Source organism: Jaculus jaculus, chromosome 6, assembly GCF_020740685.1.
Source record: "Jaculus jaculus isolate mJacJac1 chromosome 6, mJacJac1.mat.Y.cur, whole genome shotgun sequence".
In the NCBI taxonomy this organism is placed as follows: domain Eukaryota; kingdom Metazoa; phylum Chordata; class Mammalia; order Rodentia; family Dipodidae; genus Jaculus; species Jaculus jaculus.
In genome coordinates, this window is record NC_059107.1 from 146,442,480 (window position 1) to 146,458,544 (window position 16,065).

At 47.3% G+C, this 16,065-nt stretch overlaps 1 protein-coding gene across 2 annotated transcripts in view; it reads right to left on the reverse strand.

Moving 5' to 3' along the window:
• Positions 1-621: 621 nt before the first annotated feature.
• Nt5dc3 (5'-nucleotidase domain containing 3) overlaps positions 622-16,065 on the reverse strand; it is a 53,273-nt gene continuing 37,829 nt past the window's right edge. For both annotated transcript variants that reach the window (XM_045152342.1, XM_045152343.1), the window contains exons 11-14: positions 15,378-15,464; positions 13,866-14,006; positions 6,079-6,143; positions 622-4,663 (exon numbers count right to left, since the gene is read on the reverse strand). In XM_045152342.1, the coding sequence (XP_045008277.1) occupies positions 4,414-4,663; positions 6,079-6,143; positions 13,866-14,006; positions 15,378-15,464 (543 nt within the window). In that variant the 3' untranslated portion in view covers positions 622-4,413. The remainder of the gene's footprint in view (positions 4,664-6,078; positions 6,144-13,865; positions 14,007-15,377; positions 15,465-16,065) is intronic.

Here is a 16,065-nt window from a genome sequence, read left to right on the forward strand (position 1 = left end):
ACCACATCCCAGCTACTCTGGCAGTGGACTGTAAACAAATGTCTGCACCACCACCGTCCCCTTGTCCTCCGGGACTGCGCTTTCTGGGACAGCACCAGGCACGAGGCGTCCATGGGAGGCTGTGCTCAGAGTCTGTGACTCACCCACTGTCTTCAAGCTCCAAAAATAAACTAAATTTTATGGCCTCTCTCAGAAACATCCTCTTGTAAGCCTACGTTAGGCTGTATGTTTATTTTCTGGTGCTGGGGATCCAAGCCAGGGTGTCATACATGAATACTGAGCACTCTGCCACTGAGGTACAGCCCCAGCCCCACAGTTTTAAAAACCCTTTCTTTAGGTGCCAGGGGTGGTGGTGCATTCTGTTAATCCCAGCATTTGGAAGACCAAGGCAGTGGGATCGCTGGGAGTTCAAGGCCAACCTAAAACTACATAGTTAATTCCACGTCATCCTGGGCTAGAGTGAGATCCTACCTTGAAATACAAAATAGTTATTTGAGGTTTTTTAAACCTTAAACCCCGAGGAAGAGGCATGTTTAGAAAACAGTGCTATGGACTCAATTTAATATGGCTTTACCACTGATGTAAGTGCATGAAACAGGTGACACCCACCAAGCCAGGAGATACAATTCAAACTTTTATTTGGCTGTAAGTTCATTGTCACTTAACACATGAAATCAACATTTAGAATAAATAGCAAACTCATATTCAGAATAAATAGTAAGTTACCTAATTTGCATCTGCCATGCATGGTACCACACAAGCTCGATCTGTCATTCCACTTCACAATCAGGAAGCAGCCCTACATGGCAGTCGGAGCGGCACTGCAGCAAAGTACAGAAGCGTTGTCCCCAGACGTGAATGAGGCCAAGGCCCGCATGCGGGAAGGTTTACAGCAATCAACACGGGGGAAGAGGGGAGGGAGGGACACAGGACTGCCTGGGCAGGGGCAGGGGCAGGGGCTGGGCTGAAACACAGGCAGAGGCCCCCACTGGAAAGCTCTAGAGCTGGAGAGCTCTACAGAGCTGTCCCAAATTGGGGACTGGAGGGGCCAAGCCCTGTACCTCCATATAGAGCAGGGCTATGCGTGGGGGAGAGGGGGTGGAAATCACAAAAGGAGTGACTTCCAGCAGCCAGGGGGGAACAAGTCCTTCAGGCCTGGGCCCAGCACCCAATACCAGCACAATTATAAACACACACAGAGGTAGCTCAAGTCTGTACAACGAAGCAATCCTGACTTGCTGGAAACACGACATTTGACCACTGGCCATGTAAGGAAATATGCCCAGGCAGTAACATTTAAGGGAACACGGACCTACAGACTTTATACTGGCTACGCCCAGCTACGGAGTTATTCCTCTGTCCTCGCAGCAAAGGAATCTTGCCATCAGAGCCAAGGGCTCAATCTAGCCCATGGCCTGGTCTAGTCCTACAGGGGAAGCAACAGTGAACGGCCTGCAAAGCTAAATATGGTACCCAGCTGGCCCTGAGCGTAACTTTACTCCCCCCCCCCTTTCCTTTACTCAACCCTCCAGTGGTGGCCAAGTTGGGGTGAACTTGGAGGCCAGATCCCTAATACTTAAGCCAAATAAAAGAGGGGGAGTTGCAAAAGGAAATTAGTGTCAGGAGGGGAAGGCAGGCTCCCAGTAGTTAAATAGAGCAATGAAGGAACGAACCTGCGCCTGGCCGAATTCAGTCACAAAGCACTGTAGACAAGAGCCCCTAGCAGCTCTGACAGCAAGTGAGCATTTGGGCAAAGTGGATCTTCAATGCTTGCTTAGCACACTCACCACTGAGCGAAGAGAGGAAAAGCCCTTTAGTTCGCCCAAAACTAAATTAGGTAAGAGGCAAGATGGCTTTTCACTTCTCCTTTGCAGTAATTAAGGGGGCTGATGCATTCCAAGCAACTAGTAATTTAGTCTGAGCCATGCCTGGATCATTAGCAGGTGGTGTTCATGGTGAATAGAGATGGTGCTAAAGGTAAGGGGGGGGGGTGGTGAACAGTGAATGAGAAAGAGGAAAAGAGAAAAGGGAGAGAGAATATCACTGGAGGAAAGCAGGAGCCTCATGGCAAATACCCAAGGCCATTCCAAGTGCGGCTCTCCCTTATAAAAGCAACAGTGGGGGAAAATTAGCAGCAAAAATGCCTCCTCTGTGGGCGCCTGCTATGGCACCCTGGGCTGTGAATTTTTGTTCACATAATTCTTAGAAAATCAGTCTAAGCACTATTAAAGACAGTGATTTTTTTAATGTTCAGATTAATTCTACCTGTTTCCAAGTTGATTTTTACTGGTAGGACACAGACTTACTTTCCTTGTACAATATGCAAAGGACAAACCAGAAAGGGCGAGCTGCCTGCTACAGTGGCCACTTCTCTGCCAGTGATGGCGGTGACAAGCTCAATCTGCCTTGACTGAGCTAGACAAGGACAGTAACCAAGTGGGAACACAACCCTGTCTTTCCTGAGGGGACACTGCACTAAGCCACATGCTGTCTTGGCATGGGCTTATCTACACAGCCAGTGCCAGACCTCCGCCATGTACTGCTAAGCTCAGCAACCCACAAGACTGAAATGTTCCTACACAGGAAAAAAAAAAATGTATAATTCATTATTCATACCCAGAAAATGTTCCCCTCCAAGGCTGATCTAGGCATGCAAGACACTGTGTTTTAAAAATAGTTGTGCTTCAGTCTTGAGTAAACAAAAACTAACTGGCACCTACTCTATATATCTACGGAATATCTGACTAGACAGACAATCCTGTCTCCAGTGTCCTCACTCTGCTTCTCCAATGCAGAAACGAGGAGCTGTCCAAGCACTGAGGCCCCTTTGGGGACATTGACACTGAGCACTGCTGAGCATTGCCTACCATCATTAGCTGGCAGCCACCAAGACACCCTGGTGGCTAAAACAGCTAGGAGCAAGCAAATAGCAGAATGCCCGCCCCGTTCTGGAGAAGACGAGACCACTGTTCTGTATCCCACTGTGCTTAGAATACAACACAGAAGAAGGGGTCTCAAGGGTTGCCACAGCCATGAGGGTTACCCACAAGATCACATAGTAACGTGGCTACAAAGGATGCTGCCTAACTCATTAACCCCTACGTTTGGCAGGCAGCCTTCGGAATGCCACACTGACATTCTACCAACAGCTGGCTTATTATGATCTACTTGGTGTAATACAAATGCCAAATGAGCAAGCACTTGCACAGCCTCCATTCTTTAGATTTACTATAAGCCTTAAAAGGCATCTTGGCACACCAGTAATCACAGTGCTCAGAAGGCTGCAGCAGGAGGATCGAGTCTGAGGCCAGCCTGGGCTCCATGGGGAGACCCTGTCTGAAAACAAAAACAAAATGAATAAAAGTCACACTCAACGAGCCTGATGAGATGGGATGAGATGAGGCCAACGAGTCCACAGCACTAGGTAGCGCTGGCAATGACACCGATGGCCGGATGGTGACTACCAGCACACGCCCATGGCACTGAGAGAGGGAGGGGCTAGGCAGGGGCCATAGATACTTTATGATAAGACACTGCAAACACAGACAGAATAAAGGATTCTCCCCTCCAGAAAAGCACACGTCTCTTGCCTGGCTCTCAGGAGGAGCTGAGCAAAGCTCTGGGAGGAACTCTTGCTGAGGACTGGCCGTGGGGTCTCAGCACACAGACCACGCACTAAGGTTTGGCTTCTTTTCTTGCAGCCTTATTCTACAACTGAGTCCCCAGCTGAAATGCGAATTCAGCCACAGCTGTATGGGCCCCTTCCCTGGGGAAAAGGGGAGGCCCACTCACTTGGGCACACTGCCCTTGCCCAGCATGAGGCAGGCCCAGCAAACACACCGAGGACAAAGGCTTCTTGTTCTTTCTCTGCTCGGGCCTTTCAGGGAGGCGAGGCCTTCCCTGAGAGATGCGTAAGAAGACCCCCAAAGCCCAGGACCAGAAGACTTGGGAACTGGCTGGCTGCCACTGGGCATCATCTCTGCTCCTTGCTGCAGCACTGAGCCACTGAAGGGCGCACTAAGTCCTCTGCCTTCTACCAGCTTGCTGTCTTCCCATGTCACTGGGCCCTGCAGCCCCAGCGTCTGGCATGTAAACATCCAGGAAATGTTCCACTCTACCGGCTGAATACAGATGGCATCAAGCGCTCTCACCCATCCCAGAAGTAAACAAGGCTGCATCAGAGTGTCACTAGGAAGGCTGCCATGAGGCCAAGCATGTGGAGGAAGGCCAGACCCAGGGTGGCCAGCTCCTGTCTTAACCTGGGCAAGTTTCCACAAGGTAGAAAATAAGTATCAAAAGGCATACTTGACTTTTCAGAAAGCAACACTCAGACCGACATAAAGTTGCCCTGTTATAAAGTCCATCCTATGAGGAGCCGTGGCTGCTTTGGGCTTTTTCCACAGTGACACGCGGTTACTTGGCCTGGGCCTCCTGCCGCAGGGGGGCTCTGAGGGCGGCGCTATCTGACCACGCCGGCAGCTCGTGTTGCAGAGGAGTCCTCCTGGGGTAGAATGTGTGGTGGACGTCATAGTTCAAGAGGCAGCTCAGAGACGCCATGTAGATGTCGGCAAACCGTGACAGGCGCCTCAGGAAGTACGTCGGGTTCTGGTCGGTGCGAAACAGGCTCCCGAACTGGGCATTGAAGAAACTCTTGGTCATCTCTCTGGCACAGAAAGAAAAAAACACAAAGCAACACAGAAAGCAGATGGATAAATGACATTTGTTTGTGGATAATCCAAGTGTGGGTGCAGTGTGTGGCAGAAGGCACCAGCAGGGACAGTTATCTGCTGTCGTCATGGGATGGCAGCGGCAGCCTAACAGCAGGAGATAAATCAGTCAGGTGTGCACAGGTGAGCGCAGCGGTGCTTAAACCTCTACCAAATCCTCTCGCTTCCCTGTGGCAGGGAAGTGGTTCCTTTAGGAACTAACGCGGGGTTCCTAGAAGTGAGTGAGCTGTGCACTGCAGGCCCCAGGTCTGGTCTTCAGGGGCAAGGGTCTCAAAGTCAAATCATGCCATCGCCCTTCCCTCACAACTTCCTCTACCCGCACCTTTTTCCAGCAATGGAAATCAAGTGAAAACAAAGGCCATGAGCCAACAACCAGAGGGTGGGGAAAGGACGGAATTCAGTACAGCCTTGGCTTCTGCAGAACCTGAGAAACGGAATCACATGTCCCCTCAAATCAGGCTGCCCACTGCTCAGAGGCCAGAACACCAGCTGAATCTCTTACTGATCCCAGAGCTTGCTGCTGTGTGAGCGCTGCTGATCCTGAGGTCTCTGTTCCACTATGAGACTGGGGTCACACATGCATGGCCATACCCAGCTGCTTATGTGGGTTCTGGGGACAGAACTCAGTCTCTCAGGCCTTCTCAGGCCCTAATGCTTGCACAGGAAGTGCTCTTAACAGCAGAGCCATCTCTCCAGCCCAGGTGAGCTTTCTTTCCCTTTTTTTTTTTTGTTTGTTTGTTTGTTTAGTTTTTTTTTTGTTTTTCAAGGTAAGGTCTCAGCCCCGGAATTCACTATGGAGTCTCAGGGTGGACTCGAACTCATGGTGACCCTCCTACCTCTGCCTCCTGAGTGCTGGGATTAAAGGCGTGCACCACCACGGCCGGCTCAGGTGAGCTTTCTTCACCAAGAAGCATACTGAAGACAGACTGGAAGCACATTCCTGAGGCAGTCGTGGTCAAAATCCACCCCAGGGCTACAGGAGCCCTGAGTTACCTATGGGTTCAGAGCCACCCCCAGCACAGCCCCAGCAGCCATAGGCACTGCCAGCATTATGAATAACTGGGCCACCTTCAGCCCAAATTGACTGAGGCAGGAAGAGGAATGAGAAAGGCTCCCTTCCTAGGCCTTCAAAGGCAAGGCAAGGACAGTTGGAGAGATCACAGCTGGCCTTAGAAAATGCCACTGGCACCAGCAGCACAGCTGCGTCTGGACACTCACAAGTCACAGTCACACCTGGGAGCGAAAAAAGGACATTTCCCAGCGAGGCCTCAGGCAGTCCTGAAGAACGCACATGAACTGAGCATAGTCTGTGGGACGGCAGCGTCACACATTCAGAACAGGTCACTCTTACCTCATCTCCTTCCTCTCCTTTTTCCACTCCTGCAAAACCTGCTGCGACTCAGCATCTCTGTGAACCTGCAGAACACAAGCCAATGGTTACCACAGCTTTGATCCTAAACTCACTAGCAATGAGAACATTCTTGATGGGTAACTTTTCTTGAAAGGATTTTATTCCTTAAGTCTACCAGGCAGGCATTTGTGTGCCGTAATACATGTTTAGACTTCCCATACACAAACACACACCCACCAAAGTTTTAAATGCCCATCATTAGGTATCTAATTTAACAAATTAAGGGGGCGTAATACAAAGACATCAAGCTATTAAAATGTATATACAAGTATAATGTATGTATATTTATCCCTTAAAATGTGCATGACGTGTGCAATATGCCCTCTGCACACAAATTACATGACAAACATATGCTTACTAGATGCTACAGATGATAGCTTCAACATGATGGCAGTTAACTGGACACAGGATACATAGCAGCGTATCTACTAACTGCAAGCATGTGACATTAGAAAATTAGCATGGGAGCCGGGCATAGTGGCACACGCTTTTAATCCCAGCACTAGGGAGGCAGACACAGGAAAATTGCTGTGAGTTCAAGGCCAGCCTGAGACTACACAGAGAATTCCAGGTCAGCCTGGGCTACAGTGAGACCCTACCTTGGAAAAGATAAAAAAGAACATGGAAATAATTTTTAATTATTGAAAGGATATTAGGACTACATGTGTTTTTTATTCCTTAATGTTACATTATTTTTTAACTGTGTAACAGAAAAAAAAATATTTTTTTTTCCAAAAGGCAAGAGAGTGCATTTCAATGGGAAGGAAACATGGAGAGTTTCCTAGTAAGCCAAACTGTGAACAAAAGGAAGAGAATGAAAGCTATCCACAAGGCACCTCAGCGGCCTCTCCATGGCTCTCATGGCCATGTAACAGCAGTGAGGCAGCTATGTCAGGTGCACATATGGCCGTGGGGAATAGGTGGGCTCCCTGAAATCCATGACCACAGGATAACCTTAGAACCCAGAGGAAAAGAGCACACGGGCAAACCACTTGCTTTCCACATGGGAACCAAAGACCTTCCTGGTCACATCTGCCCAGTCCAATGTTGTGACTCTTAAGGGTCACCTGGCTAAGGATCCCTGCCCAAAATGAAAAACTGTCCCAAATTAACATGAAGCTTGGATTTCTTGCCTATTATCTGGCTACACCATGGAGAGTAGCCACTATTCATGAGGCCTGCACTGTTCTGGGAGTTTAATATTTTCTTTATTTACTTATTTGAGGGAGGGAGAATGGATTTGCCAGGGCCTCCAGCCACTGCAAACCAACTCCAGATGCGTGTACCCCTCGTGCATCTGGCTTACACGGGTCCTGGAGAATCGAATGGGGAACCTTTGGCTTTGTGCGCAAATGCTTTAACCACTAAGCCATCTCTGTAGTCCCTGCTCTGGGAGTTTAGATGTGACATTTTTTATGGGAATATTTTTAATTAGTGTTCACATTTTACTCTTTTTTTTTGAGGTAAGGTCTTGCTCTAGCCCAGGCTGACCCGGAATTCACTATGTAGTCTAAGGCTGGCCTTAAACTCACAGCGATCCTCCTATATTGACCTTCTGAGTGCTGGGATTAAAGGAGTTTGTCACCATACCTGACTGTTCACTTTTTTTGTTTGTTTGCTTTGTTTTTCAAGCTGGGATTAAAGGTGGGCACCACCACGCCAGGCCTGCTCACATTTTAAATCAGCAAATTTCCAGAGGTTAGGTCCCAATATACACAGAAGTTAGGCAGGCAAAAAGAGATAAAGTATATAAGCAACCATAAGGAATTTCTATAATGCACAACTGTGTGTGCATTTAATACCATTGCATGTTGTACATCACTATGACAAAATGCTGAAGACATAACACAGAATGAGATAGAGGCCCTTATGGGGGCAGATGATGACCAAAAAAAATTGACACCACATAGAATGTAGTGACGGCCTGCAGGAGGGCACCTCAACTCCTGCCTCCAGCCCATCTTGACCATAAAACAGGCTCCCAGATCTTCAGCTAAGCAGGAGGGGTGAGCTCTGGCTCCTCACTCTGCTAGGTATGGGTGTTTGCATCTCTGGAACACTCCTAAGCAGAAATGCCCACCTCCATGGGATTTAGGTTGGGCCTTGGGAAGTAGCTAATTCATGGGTTCGTGTGAAGCCCTCATGAACTCATCAGTGCCCTTATAAAAAGTGACCCCAGAGGGCTCTCTGGAGAGCCTTCTTTCTACCATGTGAGATTGACAGATAAGGCAGCACCTTTGCCCCACAATGAACGTGCTGGGCTGCCACCCTGATCTTGGACTTTCCCTTTCTGAGGTGCAGGACAAAAGAAAACTGAGTGACTCTATATATCACACTTGCAGGAGGAAAGAACTACTACTGGTAACTGGACTAAGGATTAACCAAAACTAATCTTTCTTTTCAAAACAGCTGCCAGGGCCACTTGAATTCTCCTCTCTACTCCTCACCTGGGCCCCAGAGCAGGTTGCACCAATACAAAAAGCCAAGTTCCAAGTTCAAGGCATGTTCTCAAGGCCAGCTTTACCAGACACCATCTGCACCCCATTCTGATGCCTGCCTCTGGTCCTCAACTGGTCCTAAATTTAGAGGGCATTCAGATATGATGGGTGGTCTCCGTAGGGACATGCAAAGGAAAGGAGGAAGGCCGCAGAAATCTGAGGGCAGAGCAGCATTCCCGGAGTCAGGAACACCTAAGCCTGAGGCTGTTTCTTGGCTCAGCGTCCTTCTCACCTGCCCTCCCAGGACCCTTTCTTCACAGGGAACTCAGCATCTCTCCCACACAAGCAGCTCCTCACCTGCACCCATGCCATCAGCACACACGCTCAGCCCTGCTCTCTCAGTTCAAGGCAGTCTGCCTCTTGTGTGCTCTCCCTTATCCGACTTGTTCCCCCACAGGGCACACTGCTAAAGCAAGCTGCGGGCACCCAAAGTGGATTTTAAAATGCTTCACGCAGCCAGGGCTAACTAGTCATAACCAATGAAAGTGTGTACTCCTGGGTGAATAATTATCATGAGAAAAGATGAACCAGAAACCTGTACGGACCCTGCAGGCACTCAGCCATCTTTGTCCCGTAGAGGTCTTCATGAGCAAATGCCAACTGGCTAACACTCCACAGGGCCCCTCACTCTTGTCACAGCAGGAAGTGCAGCCTGGCCAGCCAGGTGCCTCTACCAAGAAAGCCTGGGAACTTACAAATGGGTGCTCCTTATGAAATGATTGGGGGGGGGGGAGCAGAATAATTTTATAACACACGAAAGTAAATGAGAGTGGTATTTGGGAATCTGGCACAGAAGCTTCCTAGGACACAGTCACAGCCACAGCACTTGTTTCCCAATCCATAGCCCAGCCCGCCTGCCGTGTTCATCTACTGGTCTCTGGACCCTGGCAAGAGTCCACTGATACCACCTCGAACCACAGCCATGTGATGTTCTTCAAGGTTAAGCTAACAAAGCTGTTCCTTACAGTCACTTTAAAAACTAAAATACGGGATTGGGGAAATGGCTTAGCGGTTACGGTGTTTGCCTGTGAAGCCTAAGGACCTGGGTTTGATTCCCCAGGACCCATGTAAGCCAGATGTATAAGGGGCACATGTGTCTGGAGTTCCTATGCAGTTGCTAGAGGCCCTGGCGTGCCCATTTTCTTTTTCTCTCTGTCTGTCTCTTTCTCATAAATAAATAAAATATTAAAAAAAAAAAACTAAAATACAATGCCAGGCATGGTGGTGCACGCCTTTAATCTCAGCACTTGGGAGGCAGAGGTAGGAGGATCTCCTTGAGTTCAAGGCCAAACTGAGAGACTACATAGAGAATTCCAGGTCAGCCTGAGCTACAGTGAGACCCTACCTTGGGGGAAAAAAAAAAAAACTAAAATACTTGCTTCTGTTGAACTCATCAGACCTCACAGAACTTCGCAGGGTGGGAGCAGGCAGGAGAGTAAGAACGACACTCATCTGGGCACCGTACATGATCTGCCCCGTTCCAACACGTGCAGTGTGCTCATCCAAATGCTGAGGCTGGAGAAGACAAGGGCCACACTGCCTGCATGCAAGCCCACGCCCAGCTCCCCTGGGGCTCAGGGTCCTCATCTGGAAGACGAGGGTGACCACTCAGTGACTGCTCCCAAGAGCTGCAAGGGAGAAGTGAATGCGAGGGCCTAGTGTCTCAGTCAGACAGGAGCTGACCTGGAATTCACTATGTAATCTCAGGGTGGCCTTGAACTCATGGTGATCCTCTTACCTTTGTACAGCCCTTCATGACTCATAACTACAGGGGATTTGTCCCAAGAACCCTGACCCTGTAGATGACAGTGTTAAACTCTACAAAGACTACGTTTTTCTTACGTGTAAATTTTTATCTATGGCAAAGTTTAATTTATAAACTAGGTACAATAAGAGATTAACAACTACTAATAATAAAGCAGTAACAACAACATATGGCCCAGGCTAGGGCATCACAGGCCCAGACGTGAGTCTCCCTCTCATTTTATTATTTCAGACTTGGTAACAACCACTCAAGGCCCAGTTTCCTTACGCTAAGATGGGCAGATTGAGCCAAGTGCACAGGACACGGTGACCATTAAACCAATACTGTGCGTGAGCAAGCATTCCACGCCACGTCTGGCACACGTGGAGCACTGTACGAGAGACACAAGCGTAGGCTTGACTGTACCCACTAAGAAGAGATGCCGTGTATTTTTAGAAAATCACCTCATAGGCACACATAGTAGAAGAAACAAAAACCCTAGCCAGGAGAGCCAAGAACCAGGATCACCTGAGCCTACAGGAAGCCAGGACCAGAGGACGTGCAAGGCTCCATGCCCTGGAATGTGCACCCTAGAAGAGGGGGCATGGTCTGCCTCTCCTTGTGGCTGTGCAGAACAGCCATGGGCATCAGGCCATGGCCATGGACTACAAGTGTGCCAGCCAAGACAGCAGGCACCTATGCCCCTTTACCTAAAAGCCAGGCAAGCTACACCACAGAGAATGCAGGTGGCTCATGTAATGGAGGGGGGGAGAACGTGTGAGAAGGGGTCACAGATGTACCAAAGGGTTATAACTCTTGAACCAAGAAATAGGCAATAAAGAGGATATTTCATCCAATGAACAGCCCTAATTTAACTCACTGAGTCAAAAAAAAAGGGAGATAAAATCAAAATACATTATATACATGCATGAAAGTGTCAAAAATTAAAATAAGGGCTGGAGAGATGTCTTAGCAGTTAAGGCACTTGCTGCAAAGCCAAAGCACCCAGGTTCGATTCCCCAGGACCCACATAAGCCAGATGCACAAGGGGACGCATGCATCTGGAGTTGGTTTGCAGCAGCTGGAGGCCCCAGCGCCCCCATTCACTCTCACATGTGCTCTCTCTCCCTCTCTCTCTATCTGCCTATTTTGGTATCTCTCTCTCAAACAAATAAATAAAAATAAAATATTTTTAAAATAAAATAAAATAAAAAGACAGTTAAAGTCTATGCATTTCTATTATAAGATACAGGTAAAAACTTTCAATTATTATTATATTTTCTTTTTTGAGGTAAGGTCTCACTCTAGCCCAGGCTAACCTGGAATTCACTATGTAGTCTCAGGCTGACCTCAAACTCACAGCAATTCTCCTACCTCAGTCTCCCACATGCTGAGATTAAAGGCATGTGCCACCATGCCCAGCTTCAAATATCATTTTTTTGAAAACACATTACTGAGGCTAGAAAGATTGCAGAGTGGTTAAGACACTTGCTTGCAAAGCCTGATGGCCTGGGTTCATCTCCCCAGTACCCACATAAAGCCAGATGCACAAAGTGGCACATGCATCTGTCTAGAGTTCATTTATAGTGGCCAGCGACCCTGGTGCAGCCATTCACTCCTATTCTGTCTCTGCAAATAAATAATTTTGAAAATACATACACAAAACCACATTCCCTCCTCATTACCCCAAATTAATTACAGGCCTAGCAGAGAAAACATGTGCTCCTGAGCTCCTGGAAGCAGGCAAATCACAGGCCTTCTCTTCCCAATCAAGTGCAGGGTAGACCCAGGGCCTTCCCTCTTGCCTTGTGAAATTCCAGGAAGCCCCATAGACTGGAGTGCTCAATAGAAGGAACCCTTCATTTTATAGAGAGAAACTGAGGCCAGAACATGGAAGTCTAAAGGTAGAGCCAAGACTGGACTGTAAGGATGACAGAACTTCTCAAATCCCACCACCCCAGAGGGCATCCCCAGCATGACTGACTGTGAAGTAAGAACGCAATTTCCAGAAAACACTACCTGAATTTACACAGAACCCGAACAGAAAGTCTCCAAACCACTCTGAGGTGCATCTTTCTTAAGTTGTTACTTATTTATGTGAGACAGAGAGAGTGGGTATGGGCACACAGGGTCTCTTGCCACTGCAAATAAACTCCAAATGCATGTGCCACTATGTGCATTTGACTTCACTTACATGGATCCTGGAGAATCAAATCCAGAATGGCAGACTTTGCAAGCAAGACCCTTTAACCATGGAGCCATCTCCCCAACCTATGGCACATTTTTTTAAAGGTCCCTTCAAGGGAAATAACAAAACTGCTTTAGGGACAAAATAACTCCTAGCTATTGTTTTTACAATTGTTTTAACAATTGGTTGAGGACAGCCTGAACTTTATAGGTCCCAATGAAGCAGAAAATATACAAAATACTCTTGATTAGTGACCTCCTTTTGGTTTAAAGAAAAAGTGGTTGCGGGGGGGGGGGGGGGGCACTGAAGAGATGGCTTAGTGGTTAAGGCACTTGCCTGTGAAACCAAAGGTTCCATGTTCAACTCTCTAGATCCCACATAAAGCCAGACGCACAAGGTGATGCAAGCATGCAAGGTCACACGTGTGCACAAGGTAGCACATGTATCTGGGGTCCAATTACAGTGGCTAGCGAACCAATTCTCTCTCTCATTTAAAAAAAAGGGGGGAGGAGCTGGAGGGATGGCTTAGCAGTTAAGACATTTGCCTGCAAAGCCAAAGGACCCAAGTTCGATTCTCCAGGACCCATGTTAGCCAGATGCACAAGGGGGCACACGCATCTGGAGTTCATTTGCAGTGGCTGGAGGCCCTGGTGTGCCCATTCTTTCTCTCTCTCTCCCTCTATCTCTGTCAAATAAATAATAAAATAAAATTGGAAAAAAAAAAAGTACAAGTGTGTGGGGGAGCTGGAGAAGTGGGCTCAGAAGTGAAAGGCACTTGCTTGTAAAACCTGATGGCCTGGGTTCAGTTCAATTCCCCAGTACCCACATAAAGCCAGATGCTCAAAGTGGCAGATGCATCTGGTGTTTGTTTGCAGTAGTAAGCAGCCTTGGTATGCCCATTCTTTCTCAATTTCTTCCTCTCTCTGCTTGTAAAGAAAAAAAAAAAAATGGGGATGGAGAGATGGCAAAGTTCTTTTCCTGTACAAGCACAAAGGCCTGAGACCACTGAAGTTCAAATCTACAGACTCTAAACAGCTGGTCATGGTCACATGCACCCACAACCCCAGTCCCACAGGGGAGGAGAGACCCACAAATCAGCAAAGAGACTCTGGCTCAGAATAAGACCAGGTGGAAAAGCAATGGGGCGGGACACCTGATATTCCACCACAGGCAAGCCCCCGCCACCACCCTTGCCACAGGTGAGTATATGGGGCACCACACCATACCCACGAAGAGAGGAGAAGGGAGAGGGAGAGAGGCGGGGAAAGGAGGGAGATGTGGGGGAGAAAATTCCCACCTGCATCTGCTCCAAGAGCCCAGTCAAGGTCTGCAGCCAGGTCATGGTCTGGATGTACTGCTCGGTGTTCATGATTTTAAGCTCGGATCGGAGCTCAGGGATGATGGCTCCAGTGCGCCAGCCGTGCTTCAGCGTCAAGTCCTGGTCATAAAGGCGCAGAACACCAACATCAGTCTCCTCAGACCTCCGGCCTTTTGATTTCCTTTCCCTAATTACTTTTTCACTGTAATAGTTAGTTATTAACCAAACTGAATTCAATGAATTACATTTAATTAAAGCAAATTTAGCCCTAGGCTTTGACCATTTTACCAGGAGAAAGTCTCTGTGCTGGAAATAATGACTGAATCACAGCTGCAGTAGAAACACTGCATATTAAATCATTAACCACAGTCTTTGAGAAAATCAGTGAGGCAAGGGGAAGAAAGAGATCCAATCTACACACAAGCAGAGGGCTACCTTTAGACACATCCCTGGAATCCTAGTACCTCTGCTATCCCAGAACTCAATAGGCACCTGTTAGGAATTTCTTTTTTGTTAAAAGTCATTTTTTATGCTTTCCTGAAAAATAGGAATATGGGCCATATTCTTTAATGCTTCCTTTTTACAGAACGATGATGGCAATTAGAAATTTACTCAAAGACTCAATCAGAAAGCTCTCTCCATTAAAAAAAAAAAAAAAAAAGATAAGCAATAAATGCTGGGAATCTTTCCTTTTATGAAGGGAACTAAAAGCTCACACGCCCATCCAGGGCTTCTTTCCAGCCAGCTGCTCAGGGAACAATGCAGGCTTTCCACGCCCATGGAGTGAGGGAGGGTCACTGTGTTTGGACATACTTGGAACAATATAGTTCGTATCATTTCCATACTTGGTTCCTCAAGGATAAAACGAGCTGAGCTCTTGGTTGTGCAGTGATCCCAGAGCATACCTTGCACGTTTCCTGGAGCCTGAGCAGCCACGCTCCATTTCCATTTCTGTTCTCTCTATTTTGGCCCACACTTGGCTGACCTAATGCTATCTCTTAAGTCTACTCCTTTTTTAAAAAAAATTTTTTTTCATTTTTATTTATTTGAGAGTGACAGAGAGAGAAGAGGCAGATAGAGAATGGGCACGCCAGGGCCTCCAGCACTGCAAACGAACTCCAGACGCATGTGCCCCCTTGTACATCTGACTAATGTGGGGCCTGGGGAGTTGAGCCTTGAACTGGGGTCCTTAGACTTCACAGGCAAGCACTTAACCACTAAGCCATCTCTCCAGCCCATGTCTACTCCTTCTTGTATCTGTCTGCCATTAAAGCAGGAAGCTTTCACCACAGTGGCGCAGTGGGATGTCTAGACACATTTTCCTAGTCTGTATGTCTGAATCACACCCAGGTCTATGGACTCAAGACTTCCTGGTGGGGGTGAAAGTGTGGGGTAGAATCCAGTGATGTGTGGTAGAAAAGAAATCCTTAACAGGTGGAATGAACACATCCATCTCCAGCAGAGGAGGAGGAAGAGGCAAAGGCTCCTCACCGCCAGGTCACTGTAAATGTGGTCACCAAAATACAGGACTTTAGATCCTCTCCACCCAGTGAGCTTCAAAAATTCATACAAATTGCCCTGCAATGAGAAAAGAACAGATATTACATCATGACCTAATCTAAAATATCTGTTCCAAACCTTGTAAAAAAAAAAAAAAACTGCTTTTATAACTTCCTTTAAATATCAAAATATAAAGATCAAAAAATAACAAAAATTTAAAGCTATGGAGACCCTCCCTCTATATGAATAAACACGGATCCTCCTGCAGTCACAGAGCCGAAAAGTACCAGGAGTCCTTCCCCCACGCCGACAAAGAGCATTTGCTGCAAATGATTCTGTAATCCTTATCCAAGTCTTATGACATGCTTCTTAATACTCTCAGACTAGCTTGTTAGAAGTTAACTGGCTGTATTATATCTATTTTTTCAAGCCCAGAAGCTGTACTCATTGCTAAATCCAGCAGGCTGTTATATGGTCATCAAGAATATTCCATATTTAATGAAAAAAATTGGCTTCAGCAACATAAAGAATGGTCAGCAATTCACCTGTTCTCACACTTCACAGCCTTATACAACACCCAGATACGTAAACTGTACATAAAATGTGCCTCAGTGGGAAATTATTTGGGTAAATAATAGGCCAAGATGAATGCTTCTTAAAAGAGAAGGTTACTAATTGA